The sequence below is a fragment of the Engystomops pustulosus genome, chromosome 10, assembly GCF_040894005.1.
Source record: "Engystomops pustulosus chromosome 10, aEngPut4.maternal, whole genome shotgun sequence".
NCBI lineage: Eukaryota > Metazoa > Chordata > Amphibia > Anura > Leptodactylidae > Engystomops > Engystomops pustulosus.
Window position 1 is genome coordinate 84,627,786 of NC_092420.1, and position 17,340 is coordinate 84,645,125.

At 45.6% G+C, this 17,340-nt stretch overlaps 1 protein-coding gene across 2 annotated transcripts in view; it reads right to left on the bottom strand.

Moving 5' to 3' along the window:
• LOC140103530 (guanylate-binding protein 1-like) overlaps positions 1-17,340 on the bottom strand; it is a 39,876-nt gene that overhangs the window by 12,373 nt on the left and 10,163 nt on the right. For both annotated transcript variants that reach the window (XM_072126626.1, XM_072126625.1), the window contains exons 3-7: positions 9,964-10,167; positions 6,638-6,765; positions 4,358-4,467; positions 2,662-2,855; positions 1,485-1,733 (exon numbers count right to left, since the gene is read on the bottom strand). In XM_072126626.1, the coding sequence (XP_071982727.1) occupies positions 1,485-1,733; positions 2,662-2,855; positions 4,358-4,467; positions 6,638-6,765; positions 9,964-10,138 (856 nt within the window). In that variant the 5' untranslated portion in view covers positions 10,139-10,167. The remainder of the gene's footprint in view (positions 1-1,484; positions 1,734-2,661; positions 2,856-4,357; positions 4,468-6,637; positions 6,766-9,963; positions 10,168-17,340) is intronic.

Sequence of the window (17,340 nt, forward strand, 5' to 3'; positions counted from 1 at the left end):
AAAGAACAGGGAAAGTCAGTCCGAAAACATGGAGCTTCGTTAATGTGCCCCTCAATGTCCATACCTTGCACAGGTCTCAAGCTGGTGGCCTGTCTAGGCTTCACTTCCTCCAGACTGACCTTCTGTGCAGAACATTCTCCACTGATGATCTCAGCCTCACCCGAGAACACCATGGGATGTGGACTAGAAGTCCCCCACTACCTGCCCTCCAGTCCATGTAACTTTAAAGAAGAGAGCCTTAGCAGACTATGGGGCACATTTACTTATCCGGTTCAGAGGAGTTCACAGAAATTGCATTGTCCGCGTACAATGCAGTGTGCCGCGATTCACTAAGATCGTGCGCCTGATTCGATCGCATGCAACACAATCTCCTAGTAAATACCTGTCACAGCCGCGCAAAACACGAAAACGTCAGAAAGTCTGACAAAAGTGCGTCTGTGGACCCTTAGTAAATAAGCCCTTATGTTCTGCTAAAGCATTGTGTAGTCCTTCTGGATTTATCTCCCGTGGCTGAGGAAACTAAGGAAGATATACATGCCATCCACAACCTTACCAAACACATTACCAATAATTATTTACACACAAACACGTACACACGTACACACTGCGCCACTGTATGTGGACTGCACCACTCTTCCTATCCTGTATATATAGTGCAGCACTGCATTACTACTCCTATCCTGTATGTATGGGCACAGCTCGGTACTACTACTCCTATCCGACATACATATGGGCACAGATCAGTACTACTACTCCTATCCTGTATATATAGCGTAGCACTGCATTACTATTCCTATCCTGTATATATGGGCACAGCTCAGTACTACTACTCCTATCCTGTATATATAAGCACAGATCAGTACTAGTAATGAGGAATATAAATTGAAGATTTTCCTTTAATATCTTTCATCATGGATAGCTCTGTAACATGAAAGTGACGGCTTTCACCAAATAGATCTTATTGTAAATTTATAGGAATCCTGTCAGGAGGATTCAAAACACTAAACCACCCACAAGTCATTATGGACTGGTTTATTGTTCCAAATTTTCCATTTCATTGAAGAGGAGGGGCTGAGAGCTCCAGATATGAGTCCTACGTGCCTCAACGGACTCCCATCTAGATAAGTATAAATGCACCATAAGGACCTGTGGGCTGTTTAGTTTCCCAAATTAACCTGACAGGTTCTCTTTAGAAAATCTAAGATCCCGCTGGTAGAAGTCAGAGCGGCACTGGTCATGCAGAAGAGACAGGAAATGTGTACAGAAAGGTCTTCTATAAGTCACTACATTGTTATACATTATGGTTATTAATAAGGAAACCTGAGGATAACCAGTATCTACCGCTATATAGTCACTGTATGGGGGAATACTGGTACACCTGCGTTGGGTACACTTGGGTGGGTCCCCCCTCCATGCTGAACCCCTAGCTATGCCTCTGATTTAGAAGATCTCAGACTAGTTTTATATTTTGTGCAGATACTTACTTTTCCCAGTGACGATGTTGTCATCCACACACTTCACATCAACATTTTCATAAATGTAGTCACAGAAATTATTTGTCTGGACCTTAAATCCTTCCGATAGTTGATCATCAGACGCTTTGTCCATGTTCTGGACAACATTGTTATCCCCAGAAGGAAGGTCAAACATGAAGCACTTGCGACTCTTGAAATACGTGCGGATGCACTCTTTATACTTGTTGCGCACGTTATTCTTGTTGTGTATGGTTTCGCCTGCAAAATAGAAAATTAAAACAAAGATTCATCACTAATTGGAATATACAATATATCCTGTCCACAGCCTGAAAGACTGTGCCATGGACCATTTCTGAGAATGACATGACCTTACTAAAAGTAGCCTGCCAGATGGTATTTTACTAGTAAAACCTTTTATCACTCAGATGTCAGGAGAAAAAGAATAAAGGAGGGAGAAGAAAGAAGAAAGGAGGAAGAAGGAGGAAGAAGGATGAAGAAGTAGGAAGAAGGATGAAGAAGGAGGAAGAAGAGGCAGAAGGAGAAAGAAGAGGGAGAAGGAGAAAGAAGGAGGGAGAAGGAGAAAGAAGGAGGGAGAAGAAGAAAAAGAAGAAAGGAGGGAGAAGAAGGAAAAAAGGAGGGAGAAAAAGGAAGAAAGGAGGAAGAAGAGGGAGAAGGAGGAAGAAGAGGGAGAAGGAGGAAGAAGAGGGAGGAGGAGGAAGAAGAGGGAGGAGGAGGAAGAAGAGGGAGGAGGAGGAAGAAGAGGGAGGAGGAGGAGGAGGAAGAAGAGGGAGGCGGAGGAAGAAGAAGAAGAAAGGAGGGAGGAGGAGGGAAAAGAAGAAGAAAGGAGGAGGAGGGTAAAGAAGAAGAAAGGAGAAAAGAGGAGGAGGGAGAAGAAGAAGAAAGGAGGGAGGAGACAAAGAAGAAAGGAAGGAGGAGGAGGGAGGAGAAGAATAAAGGAGGGAGGAGAAGAATAAAGGAGGGAGGAGAAGAAGAAAGGAGGGAGGGAGGGGAGGGAGGGAGGAGAAGAAGAAAGGAGGGAGGAGAAGAAGAAAGGAGGGAGGAGGAGAAGAAGTTATATCCCCCAGATAGGTGACCATTTGACAATTAATAACAATAATCTAACTGTAGAGGGGGACTTTATACAGTAATATCTTAATTCCCATACAGTGTTGTTGTGGTTCCTTACGTGGAGTCAGTGCGTTTTCCAGGAATTCATCATCAGTCACTGGCCTTCCATGCAGATTTCTTTTTAAAGTGACATCTCTCCCTGTCCATATGAAGGTGGGAAAGTGTCTGGAATAATCATCTTCACTTTCATCTTCTTCACTTTCATCGTCTTTAGACTTCACTTTAATGAACTGAGACATTTCACTGACATAACTGCACAAATGAATTAAGGTTAAACAACTAAATGTCTTGTACCCCAAAAGTATAAAAATCAGCAAAAGTTTTTCCATCATTAGGTTTAAAATAGATTCACTAGATTTGTAACACCTTAATGATATATGACAAAGAGAAAGCTACTAAAGCTCCTGGCTAATCCTTCTTCATCCTCATGAGAAGTACGAGTTCTGGGCTCCACCATAATTTTTATCAGAGAAGGGAAACAATGAGCAATGTAACATACTCCTCTGATTTAGGGGTAAGAATGTGGAACCAATGCAATGCAAATTCTAGTACAGGACCATGATAGATGGCTGAAGGTCATAGACCAGTGATGGCAAACCTTTTAGACACCGAGTGCCCAAACTACATCCAAAACCCACATATTTTTCGCAAAGTACCGATGCGACAATTTAAACAGTAACTTATTACTCCCTGCTCTATCACATGTTTAAATTGTTTAGGCACCTGAGGACACCAATACAGTACAAAGAGGAGAAAAAGCTTTGGTTATCATTGTAGCTTCCTTCTAGGGTCCTGGGCTGCCTGGGACTGCAAGAGGCCTTGAGTCCTGTCTGGCGAAGTCTGTGTATCTATCCGATCTACACGCATCTCTGTCCCTCTAACCAATGGAAGAAGGTACAGTATCCTACAACATCCTGCTTGAATGATAGTTGACACAACCCTATTAAATACAAAAGGACTGAAATCTCAGAACGTTTACCATAAGCAAGAAGGACCACCATGGACATCTTTCTCGCAAGAACATAATAGACAGAGGAAGGAAAACAAAATGCTTTGACACATAAGCTCCACATATAAAGAACCTGTCCAGCAACAGCGCAACCACAACCAGGCTTGGCGCTAGCTGTCAGACTAGGTAAGTGGTGGTGAATTTACCCTGCGACATACCTGCGGGCTAAGGCCCTGCCTAAAACAGATAAACCGCCCTGACAAGGGCAAACCCGCTATCAGGAACCTAATGATCCTTGGGTGTCCCTTACAAGGTGACAGGGAAGACTTTGTCTGGCAGCATCTTGATGCTGGAGCGAACAGGTAACAGGAATTCGGATATAGACCAGTGATCACACTGGTACACAGAAAACAAGCACAAGTCAAAGCACAAAGTTACAGTGGGAGATATACGACACTGAGGGACAAACAACAGAAAGGTATGTGGAGTCGGACAATCTTGGGTCAAAACAAAGATGGCGACAAAGGTACAGAATTGAATAGCAATAGAATGGTTGGAAAGCAAAGCAGAAGTCAATTGAAAAGAGTAGCAAGACTAAGCAATAGCACTAGTAACACTTGCTGGGCAGAGCTTTACTGCAGAGAGCTGGGTGTAGCTCAATCAATCCAAAGAAACCTAATACACCAGAAGTGCAAACAAATGAATGCCACCGATTCTGACAACTACGGAGAAAGAGACGTCTTGGCACGGACGTTACACTACATCTGTAGAACTTTCTGCTAATTAAACTTTCTTTGAAGGATACTGTAGCTTCTCAATGGCATATTCATCAATGATGTTCTTACTGTTGTAGATTAGGGCGCTACTCAGCAGGCTGGTCAGGCAGAAGATCCACGCGTCGTTCTTCGTGTCTTCCTGTAACAATAACATTTTACAAGGCCACAGGTATAAAACGTCTCTAGGATTTCTCCACTCTGTAAGGAGGCCTTAACCCCTTCCCGACGCACGCCGTAATAGTACGGCGCACGTCGGGTGCATGGAGAGGGCTCACGGGCTGAGGCCTCTCCATAGCCGGTAAGTCTTTGCTGCATATTGCAGCAAAGACTTATTGGTAACACCCGTGATCGGTGCTAACATGGGTGCTGCCATCTTGGTGACGATCGTTGCTCCCCACGACTTCATCAGTGAGCGGTGATCATTCGCCATGACAATATATGGGAAAAGCCCCATATACTGCCATACTTCCTATATGATAGGATCGATCAGACAACCTAGGGTTAATGTAACCTAAGGGGTATGAAAAACAGTAAAAAAAAATAAATAAAAAAGTTAAAAAAAGATATATATAATAAAAAACCCAAAAAGTTAAAATCACCGCACTTTCCCTAGAACTGATATAAATATAAATAAACAGTAAAGTTCATAAACACATTGGGGCACATTTACTTACCCGTCCTGCCGCGATCCCCGACGAGGATTCGGAGCTGCCGCAATTCACTAAGATCGTGCGTCCAATTTCCTGCATGTGTCGCTTCCCCGCTCAGGTCCGCCGGAGTTCACCTTTTTCTTCCTGGTGCATTGGTGCTTGGCTTGCTACACAATTTGAATTTTAAATCCCACGCTCAGGCCGAATCAATCGGGTTGTCCGACGGCCACGCCCCCGATTTGTGTTGCATGAAAGCCAGCGCGATTACGCCAAAATCCAATCGCGTGCACCAAATACCGTATAAATTCGGGATACCCAACGGAAATGCTTTCAGCGGACCCTTAGTAAATGTGCCCCAATAGGTACCGTCGCTTCCAAAAATGCCCGATCTATCAAACAAGTTAGAGACAGAAGCAAAGCCAAAAAAAAGAAAAGAAAGCATAGCCATCTTCTAACCCCACAGTTTAAGGATATCTGTACCCTCCACAGCTCTATGTGCTTCCTACAGCACGTGCATGATATTGGGGTTGTCTCATAGGAAGTCTATGGAAGACACCTGTATTCCAAATATCCAGTTGACGCATGAGGGACCCAGAAAAATACATCAAGAAATTGGTTGCAACACTGAACCAAGAAGCAGAGGACAGGAAAAAGTGTGACCATTGGTCATGCTTCAAACGGGATATTTTGGACATGGTCAACACAATCAAAATCAGATCGGTGGCCTCCAGCCCTGAGTGCACTGAGATACCATCTGCAAAGATTCGCTTATATTGTGTACAACTTATAGCTCTTTTGGGGTGATTTGGACTCGCATTGAATATTGGTATCAGGCCAGCCATGCTCCAATCCCATACCTCCCCCTAAGCCACACCCCCAATCACTCCCTGGCCACGCCCCAAATTTTAGCCATATTATAATAATAAAAATCATCTCAATAAAAAAAAAAAATAATAATTATCCTCATTAGGATTTGAACCCAGAACCTGCAGTGTCCATGTACAATATTGACACAGCGCCTCAACCCACTGAGCTATAACCTCTGTGATTATCTAGGGGGAGAATTTCGGTAACTAAGAACTATGACTACTGTTACACTGTGACACAGATTTACTGCCTTGGTATATAGGGAGGGATCTTCTCAGAGATTATTATTGTAATTATTGAGACTATTATTATTATTATGGAGATGCTGTCTAGACTCTTATTTATCAGACACAGATAGGGGCTCATTTACTAAGGGTCCGAATCGCGCACTTTCGTCGGGTTTCCCAGCGATTTCCGATTTGCCTTGAATTTCCCTGGGATTTTGGAGCATCGGCTCCGGGGGTGTGGCCGTCGAACAACCCGACGCATTCGGAAAAACTGCGGAATTTAAAAAACTAAAAGTGTCGCAAGATCAGCACTCACATGCACCAGGAAGAAGCAGGTGAACTCCTGGGGACCTCAGCTCAGCAGCGACACCTACTGGATATCGGGCGCACAACCTTAGTGAATCCGAATCCTCGTCTGAGAACGCGCCACGGGATCGCGACTGGACTGGGTAAGTAAATGAGCCCCATAGACTTCTTCTGACATGATGGAAAATTCATTATTATCCTCTACAATTATATCACCATGTAAAGCAGAGCGTCTATTAACTTATTGCCGTTGACTGACCTTCTCCAAATTTCCCAGACCCTCCGTGTCCAGCAGAACCAGAGTGTGACCCTCCTTAGTAGGATGAGGAAGACATCGCATCCAGATACCCTTGGTCACAGCTGCTAAAGTTGACCCCACAGCAAAGCCTGCATAAACGGCAGTACAATGGCGTTCAGATGTAGCAGAGCGGAATTAGACTTAAAGATCATTATTATTAATGTATAAAAATGATATTTATATAGCGCCAATACATTCCATAGCTTTACACATTATGGGGGACATATACAAATAAAATAAGACATTACAGAGTCATATGAAACAATAGGAGTGAGGGCCCTGCTCGCAAGAGCTTACAATCTATGAGGATGAGGGGGTGACACAAGAGCTTACAGTCTATGAGGATGAGGGGTGACACAAGAGCTTACAGTCTATGAGGATGAGGGTTGACACAAGAGCTTACAGTCTATGAGGATGAGGGGGTGACACAAGAGCTTACAGTCTATGAGGATGAGGGGGTGACACAAGAGCTTACAGTCTATGAGGATAAGGGGGTGACACAAGAGCTTACAGTCTATGAGGATGAGGGGGTGACACAAGAGCTTACAGTCTATGAGGATGAGGGGGGTGACACAAGAACTTACAGTCTATGAGGATGAGGGGGGTGACACAAGAACTTACAGTCTATGAGGATAAGGGGGTGACACAAGAGCTTACAGTCTATGAGGATGAGGCGGTGACACAAGAGCTTACAGTCTATGAGGATGAGGGGGGTGACACAGGAGCTTACAGTCTATGAGGATGAGGGGGTGACACAAGAGCTTACAGTCTATGAGGATGAGGGGGGTGACACAAGAACTTACAGTCTATGAGGATGATGGGGGTGACACAAGAGCTTACAGTCTATGAGGATGAGGCGGTGACAAGAGCTTACAGTCTATGGGGATGAGGGGGTGACACAAGAGCTTATAGTCTATGAGGATAAGGGGGTGACACAAGAACTTACAGTCTATGAGGATGAGGGGGTGACACAAGAGCTTACAGTCTATGAGGATAAGGGGGTGACACAAGAGCTTACACTCTATGAGGATGAGGGGGTGACACAAGAGCTTACAGTCTATGAGGATGAGGCGGTGACAAGAGCTTACAGTCTATGGGGATGAGGGGGTGACACAAGAGCTTACAGTCTATGAGGATGAGGGGGTGACACAAGAACTTACAGTCTATGAGGATAAGGGGGTGACACAAGAGCTTACAGTCTATGAGGATGAGCAGGTGACACAAGAGCTTACAGTCTATGAGGATGAGCAGGTGACACAAGAGCTTACAGTCTATGAGGATGAGGGGCTGACACAAGAGCTTACAGTCTATGAGGATGAGGGGGTGACACAAGAACTTACAGTCTATGAGGATAAGGGGGTGACACAAGAGCTTACAGTCTATGAGGATGAGCAGGTGACACAAGAGCTTACAGTCTATGAGGATGAGCAGGTGACACAAGAGCTTACAGTCTATGAGGATGAGCAGGTGACACAAGAGCTTACAGTCTATGAGGATGAGGGGCTGACACAAGAACTTACAGTCTATGAGGATGATGGGGGTGACACAAGAGCTTACAGTCTATGAGGATGAGGGGGTGACACAAGAGCTTACAGTCTATGGGGATGAGGGGGTGACACAAGAGCTTATAGTCTATGAGGATGAGGGGGTGACACAAGAGCTTACAGTCTATGAGGATAAGGGGGTGACACAAGAGCTTACACTCTATGAGGATGAGGGGGTGACACAAGAGCTTACAGTCTATGAGGATGAGGCGGTGACAAGAGCTTACAGTCTATGGGGATGAGGGGGTGACACAAGAGCTTACAGTCTATGAGGATGAGGGGGTGACACAAGAACTTACAGTCTATGAGGATAAGGGGGTGACACAAGAGCTTACAGTCTATGGGGATGAGGAAGTGACACAAGAGCTTACAGTCTATGAGGATAAGGGGGTGACACAAGAGCTTACAGTCTATGAGGATGTGGGGGTGACACAAGAGCTTACAGTCTATGAGGATGAGGCGGTGACAAGAGCTTAAAGTCTATGAAGATGAGGGGGTGACACAAGAGGTTACAGTCTATGAGGATGAGGGGGTGACACAAGAGCTTACAGTCTATGAGGATGAGGGGGGTGACACAAGAGCTTACAGTCTATGAGGATGAAGAGGTGTGACACAAGAGCTTACAGTCTATGAGAATGAGGGTGTGACACAAGAGCTTACAGTCTATGAGGATGAGGGGGTGACACAGGAGCTTACAGTCTATGAGGATGAGGGGTGACACAAGAGCTTACAGTCTATGAGGATGAGGATGTGACACAAGAGCTTACAGTCTATGAGGGGAGGGGGTGACACAAGAGCTTACAGTCTATGAGGATGAGGGGGACACAAGAGCTTACAGTCTATGAGGGGAGGGGGTGACACAAGAGCTTACAGTCTATGAGGATGAGGGGGTGACACAAGAGCTTACAATCTATGAGGATGAGGGGGTGACACAAGAGCTTACAGTCTATGAGGATGAGGGGGTGACACAAGAGCTTACAATCTATGAGGATGAGGGGGTGACACAAGAGGTATAAGAGCTTGTATAATGGTCCAGCCATCCTATACAAGGGAATGGAATAAAAATAACTTAATAAATAAAAATGCTGCTGCTTGAACCAGCCATCAGCCGCCATCTTATATACAAAGTCAATGGGACTGCAGAGAAGCATTTTCTGGATAACAGACATTAGGAGTACCCAGAAGTGGTTTAGAGTTAAAGTTGCATGCAGTTGGTGCGTTAGTGAGAGCGTGATAGGCCTGCCTAAATAAATGGGTTTTAAGAGCAATTTTGAAGCATTGGGGGTTGGGTATTAGTCTGATAGTCCTGGGTAGGGCATTCCAGAGAATTGGTGCAGCTCTGGAGACGTGTGTGGGAGGTTCGAAATAAGAAAGAGAATAATCTCAGATTACTGGCAGATCGAAGTACACGGGTTGGACTATAGAGTGAGATAAGAGAGGTAGGGAGGTGCAGCATTATGCAGAGCTTTGTGGATGAGGGTTATTAATTTCAACTGTATTCAGAAGTAGACGGGCAACCAGTGCAGTGACTGATATAGACTGGAGGAATCTGTGTAGCGTTTGGTCTGAAAGACAAGCCAATTAGTGTTTTAGAGGTTTCAATTGTAAGAAATAGTCGGATTCTAGAAATGTTTTTAAGCAAAAGATTGAATATATGTTGCAAAGAAGAGGTCGGAGTCCAGCACACGACTGGATTGGCACTGCTACGTCTGTATCTTATATCTGTCCCCCTTTTAGACTCACCGTTCTGAGATCCAGCTAGCTTGTTCATGAGGTAGGACTTCCCTGTCCTAAGCAGACCCACAATGGATACCACCACCACCGGTTGGCTGATCTTGGACAAGACGTCGATGGCTTCTGGAATTACCTGAAGTAATCCATCCGCTGTTTCTTTGATGAGACAAACTGTAAGATCCATCTCAGAATGTAATGGGGGAGGAAACACGGCTGATGGGAGGGAAACAGAAAAAGTGAGCATGTCTATAACTTGTATCATTATATGTGCCATAAGTAGCAGATATCAGCAGCTGCGTGTAGTTTCATATACACTGTATTTATGATCCCAATTTATATGCAGACATGTAGTTCATGACACCCAAGGCTACTAGATCAGGCAGAACCAGCGGTCATGTGTTTATTTATTACATTGAGATCCTAAGAATAAAAAGAGAGTTGCTTAAAATAGCGATAAGATTGAGGAAATTTGCCCGGACACCGAGACATTCGGGCACCCGGACACGGATCTTTTGATCTAGCGACGCCCCTGCCTGTATAGAAGGTCTAGTCCTCAGAACAAGTCAAGCTATTTGCGTACAAACAAGTATTATACATTACCCAAAGGAATAACAGAGGACAAGGGACACATACACAGGTATATACACACATACCCCTGATGAAGCAAGGCGAAACACATGTCTGGTGGTGCCCACCATATTTCTGTATATACCTGTGTATGTGTCCTTTGTCCTCTGTTATTCCTCTGGGTAATGTGCAATACTTGTTGAAAATAAGAAAATACTGTGACTTGTTCTGAGGATTAGACCTTCTATACCTCCATACAGTCCTACTGTGATCTATTTATCACATACACTCACCGGCCACTTTATTAGGTACACCATGCTAGTAACGGGTTGGTTCCCCTTTTGCCTTCAGAACTGCCTCAATTCTTCGTGGCATAGATTCAACAAGGTGCTGGAAGCTCCTCAGAGATTTTGGTCCATATTGACATGATGGCATCACACAGTTGCCGCAGATTTGTCGGCTGCACATCCATGATGCGAATCTCCCGTTCCACCACATCCCAAAGATGCTCTATTGGATTGAGATCTGGAGACTGTGGAGGCCATTTGAGTCCAGTGACCTCATTGTCATGTTCAAGAAACCAGTCTGAGATGATTCCAGCTTTATGACATGGCGCATTATCCTGCTGAAAGCAGCCATCAGATGTTACAGGGTACATTGTGCTCATAAAGGGATGGACATGGTCAGCAACAATACTCAGGTAGGCTGTGGCGTAGCAACGATGCTCAAATGGCACCAAGGGGCCCAAAGAGTGCCAAGAAAATATTCCCCACACCATGACACCACCACCACCAGCCTGAACCGTTGACGCAAGGCAGGATGGATCCATGCTTTCATGTTGTTGACGCCAAATTCTGACCCTACCATCCGAATGTCGCAGCAGAAATCGAGACTCATCAGACCAGGCAACGTTTTTCCAATCTTCTACTGTCCAATTTCGATGAGCTTGTGCAAATTGTAGCCTAAGTTTCCTGTTCTTAGCTGAAAGGAGTGGCACCCGGTGTGGTCTTCTGCTGCTGTAGCCCATCTGCCTCAAAGTTCAACGTACTGTGCGTTCAGAGATGCTCTTCTGCCTACCTTGGTTGTAACGGGTGGCGATTTGAGTCACTGTTGCCTTTCTATCAGCTCGAACCAGTCTGCCCATTCTCCTCTGACCTCCTGCATCAACAAGGCATTTCCACCCACAGAACTGCCACTCACTGGATGTCTTTTCTTTTTCGGACCATTCTCTGTAAACTCTAGAGATGGTTGTGCGTGAAAATCCCAGTAGATCAGCAGTTTCTGAAATACTCAGACCAGCCCTTCTGGCACCAACAACCATGCCACGTTCAAAGGCACCAAATCACCTTTCTTCCCTATACTGATGCTCGGTTTAAACTGCAGGAGATTATCTTGACCATGTCTACATGCCTAAATGCACTGAGTTGCCGCCATGTGATTGGCTGATTAGAAATTAAGTGTTAACGAGCAGTTGGACAGGTGTACCTAATAAAGTGGCCGGTGAGTGTATATTTAGTTATTTGACTTTTTCTATGTTGTCTTGTTAAATAGATTTGTTTTAATCTAACCAATCCATCTCATATTTATCTATCAAAACGGCAGTACAGCACATGGGGCAGATTGGAGACTTGCAGAGACACCTATCACCGAGAGGTGAAGGGGTGAGAGGCGACTGAGTATTTGTTTATATGGAGAGTTTGAAAATTAAGACGCATTCCAGGCGTATGAAGACTTAAAGCCTTTGATGCTCCACTAGTGAATTCTGGGAAATATGCAAATGTATTTTTTAAGGTGGAAAATGGAAAACAATGCCCCCTTAATACCAAGCCAAACCAGTAGATCTATTTCAGAAGGAACAGATTCCCAACTGTTTGACCTGGTTGAGTCTCTTCAGTACAGTGTAGGGAACTGCTATTGACCAGGGTCAGAAAGTGAGTCTCCTTATGGAAAGTTTGACAATTAAGGCCGCCTTACAGGTGTGTGTAAACTTATAGCCATTGATTCTTCGCCAGGGGATTCTGCTGCCTTTCAAGGTAGAATGAGGCATTGTTTTACCCTAAAGAAAGGAGACATAGCCCAATGTCATGAGTATAAAGAAGAAAGCTAATACATGAATATTCGGCAGAGCATGAATAAAGAAGGGGACATATTAAAAAGAATGAAGAAAAGGAATGAAGAAAAAGAATGAAGAAAAAGAATGAACATTAAAACTAATTAATAAATATAAAAAGAGAGGTCATATGAGATACCTATACTTTATACTCGTACATGGGGGATGAACATATTGGGGGGTCATTTATCTTGGGCTACATTCACACGATGTATGCTCGCCGACCCATAGTACATGGCGCCGGGGAGAGGAGGGGGAGAGCGCTGCTCACCCCGCACCTCATCATAGTAATATATGGCGCACGGGGCCATATCACGGGGAAAGAAAGGACATGTCCCATCTGTATCCTGGCTTCCGTATGGTCTCGTGCGCCCATTGCCGCCTACGGGGGACGTATATACGTATATAAAACTGTAGTTATCCCCAAAATAATTCTTAAAATCCGGAAAAGCGATATTCGATTTGTAAGCCGCGTGACATCACAATAAATTATCCAGACATTTCAAAAATTATGAAAATGTAAAGTAGACATATGGGAAATGTTATTCAGCAATTTAGGTGGTAAATCCATCTGGCTGAAAACGCAATGATTTGGAATTTCGAAAATGGCAAATTTTTCAAAAAATTCATCATTTTTTCTTTTTATTGTAAATAAACGCAAACCTTTAATATTACAGATATTACAGATACATGGAGCTTCCCTGTGGCTTGTCCAGACATTAGTGATGGGAATTCCGGCTCTTCTTAGTGATCTGGCTCATTAGGCTCCGCTCACTAAGAGCCGTATCTTCTGGCTCCTGAATGGCTCCCTATTAAATATATAATAGGGAGCCGCAGTCCAGCCAGTCATCCCCTGTACTCCGCTTTTATCCCGATGTTGTCAGGTCAAAGGGGGCATGGCGAGCCGATTAGGGGTGGGCTAAGGGGAGGGGACTAAGTGGAGCCGACTCCCATGGTTCACGTGAAAGAGACAGCTCTTAGAGCCAGGGGAGGCCGTATATTTCTAAGCTTGAAAAACATTGGGGCAGATTTACTTAACCGGTCCATTCGCGATCCAGCGGCGCGTTCTCTGCGCTGGATTCGGGTCCGGCCGGGATTTATTAAGGTAGTTCCTCCGTTGCCCACCAGGTGGCGCTGCTGTGCTGAAAAGCATCGGAACGCGCTGGAGTTCACCGGCTCGGGCTGAGTGAAGGTAAGTGCAAGCTCCGCGACAGATTTTTTGTTTTAAATGCGGCGGTTTTTCCGAATCCGTCGGGTTTTCGTTCGGCCACGCCCCCGATTTCCGTCGCGTGCATGCCAGCGCCGATGCGCCACAATCCGATCGTGTGCGACAAAATCCCGGTGCAATTCAGGGGAAATCGGCGCAAATCGGAAATATTCGGGTAACACGTCGGGAAAACACAAATCAGGCCCTTAGTAAATGACCCCCACCGTCTTACTTGCAGGGAAACAGGGTATGTAGGTCATAATCCCAGGAGTATGGGTCCAGAATGCCTCTCGTTTTTTGAGCAATTTAATTCCGTCACCTCCATGGTGTGGTCATGGAAATGTACTGCTTTGTGAAAATAAATGGGCACCGCCAGCAATAGGTTACTTGTGCAAATTGTGGACTTGTGTTGACCGTTTTTCAAGCCCACTTGATAGTGTCCTTGTGGGCTACTATTCAATTGATCTCAATTCTAGCCTTTGAATTAGTATATAAGATCTGGACCCACCTAATAAATCCCAGACCAAAACTGAATTTCCCCAGAGCTTCCCACAAGTAGCTCTCTCTGAATATTGAGTACAACTGTCCGCAGATTCATAGACGCAGACCTACCTGCCATAAAACCATACTTGTTCTCAGGGGCGGACTGGCAATTTCAAGTGGCCCTGGAAAAAACTTTAAAAGTGGCCTCATTCTGTGGGCGGGGGTCAAAACAAGTAGGTGTGGCCATGTGAAGTGGGTGGAGTTACTAAACTCCACACAAACTGTTGATACAAGAATATAACTACTATAATACTGCTCCCTATGTACAAGAATATAACTACCATAATACTGCCCCCTATGTACAAGAATATAACTACTATAATACTGCACCTTATGTACAAGAATATAACTACTATAACACTGCCCCCTTGCTGAGAGGTTGTGTGCAGTGTGAGCTCCTGAGGTCTCCTCATGTCTGGAGCAAGCCCAGGGCGGGGCCACCCTGGGTGGGGAAGTTCCCCATGCAAGGCCCAGGCTTTCAGGCCTTCTCTGGGAAATTCTTAGCCACCAAATCCCATGGATGAAAATCCTAAAGTGACCAGTGCAGTGAGTTCTGTGCAGAGTGTCAGCAGTTCTGGTGTAGTCAGAGTTTGTGAAGAGAAGAATATGAATGCGGTGAAGAAAGCAGCAGCAGTAGCAGTAAGTACCTCTATGGTGAAACCAGCTGCCAGTGTGAGTGTGAAGCAGGAACCTGTGAGTGAGAGCAGAGTGTTGGGAAATCCGCTGGGGAAAGGTGTGCGGGAGCAGAGGCAGCCTCCATCACAGGCCTCAGCTGTGCCGTCTACACCTCCATCATCCAGGCACAGGAGGACATCTCTAGAGCGCCAGACCATCCTGGAGAACCTGCAGAAGCCTGTCCTGATCCGGACTGAGAGAACCAGGTCTGGGAGTGGAGGAAACAGGACTGTAAGATCTGTGGAGGCCGAGGTGAGACCAGCAGGGAGGCCTCAAGCTGCCTCCAGCGCTGTCACTGGCAGGAAAGTGGGACCCAATCCCCATGATGGACATTGTACCCCCCCCCCAGTAGTGACAGCCGCAGCGCGCCAGAGCCCGCCAGCGCCACAGAGGCCCGGACCCAGCAGAGTACAACATGCAGCCTCTCCCAGTCCTGCGGCTGAGCGTGCACCTGAGCTCCAGCTGGCTGATAAGATCCCAGCACTCGTAAAAACACTGGAGAAGCTAAAAGACCAGAAACTGCTGCTACAGAAAAAAATAGACTGTGCATATAAAATGAAAACCGCGAACCCCGAAAGACAAGAGCTGCTTGACAAAAAACTGGCTTCATTGGCCAAAGAACTTACTGACAACATCGCCAAGACGGAGGCCGTACTGGAGCAGATGGGACCTCTCGCTGAGACGTACAGGAACCAGGAGCGGTTCCAGGCTCAAAAACATCATGGAGGATCATCATATCCTGTAAAAACCTGTACTGCAGCCGGCAACTTTCCCCTATCAGGAAGGAGATCTCTACAGGAAAGACATTGCCAGGAATCAGCAGCCACTTACAGAAGCACCACAAGTCCCAGCATCCTGCAAACTGCAGAACGATTGCAGCCATCCCGTTGATGTAAATGGTGAATCAGTGGCACCACAAGTTCCAGCACCCAGCATGCAGCAAGGACAGGAACATCTCCTTGATGGTAATGGTGCAGTGCAGGCACCACAAGTCCCAGCATACAGCATGCAACAAGGACAAGGACACTTGCCTGATGTTAGTGGTGCAGATGACATCTCCTTGCAGAAGGACTGTGGACACAATCCAGGAGGTAACACTGCCTCAGATTAAAACCATACCAGTACAAGACCATTCCCGACCACAAAGCATTGAGGGGAACAAGCAGGTTGTCCCTCAGGTTGTACCACCCTCAGTGCCCATTCCTTCTCCAGCACCAACTTCTACAAAGAGAAGGAAGAAAGATACATCCACTCGTAAGCCAGAGGGTGAGTGGACCACTGTCCAAAAATCATCTAGGATGAAGGTGGACAGAACGGCAGATGTGACAATGACTGTCAACAGGTTTAGTGTGTTGTCAGAGTCAGATGTAGAGGAAGAACTAGAGAGGGAACTTGAGAAAATGGTGGCAGAATATGAGGATGAGCCAGATCCCCCTTCCAAACGGAGACCTCAGGCAGTAGGGCCAGAATCTGAATCCGATATGGAGACGGGTGGTCAGCAGGAGGGCTCGGACTCAGACTTATGATGATGGGGTTACTCTCTCTGCTTCTTCTTATGGCTCTAATGGCGGATTTTCACCTTAAAGTAATCTCGACTAATGTAAATAGCATTAGGGCAAGGAAGAAAAGACATGCGGTGTATGAACATCTCCAATATCTGGACGCCGATGTCTTTTTCTTACAGGAGACTCATCTCAATAGTCTTAGTCTCTTACGAGAAGCAGAGAGGGAATGGCGTTCAGGTCCATCCTTCTGGTCACTGTCTGTGGAGCCTTGTGCCGGGGTCTCTATACTATTTAATACACATGATGTCACCATACATAGACTTACCGAGGTATTGATGGGAAGATGTCTAGTGCTGGAGGTTACCATCCGAGGTAGGAGGCTCCGACTTACTAATATCTATGGTCCGCAGACAGTGACTGAAAGGGTAAATCTGTTTAATGAGGTAAAACCCTATCTCTTTACATCTGTGCCCATAATCATGACGGGTGACTTTAACGCCACCAGAGCATCTAGTGATCGATCCAGTGGTAGACCTCTCACCAGGGACTCCAAGGTCTTGAATGCTATAATCTCGCAGTCAGGTCTATCTGATGTGTTTGTGCAGGGTGGTAGGAAACCCAAATTTACCTACTCCTGTGCTGGAAGAACTAGCCGGATAGACTTGGCGCTGGTGAGTCCTATGGAAGTCATAGGAGAGAGGAGCGAAAAGTGTGTTCCCTATTCAGATCACCTTGCCTTATTTTTTTGCTTAGGTGCTAGTGAGCAGCCTGATATGGGA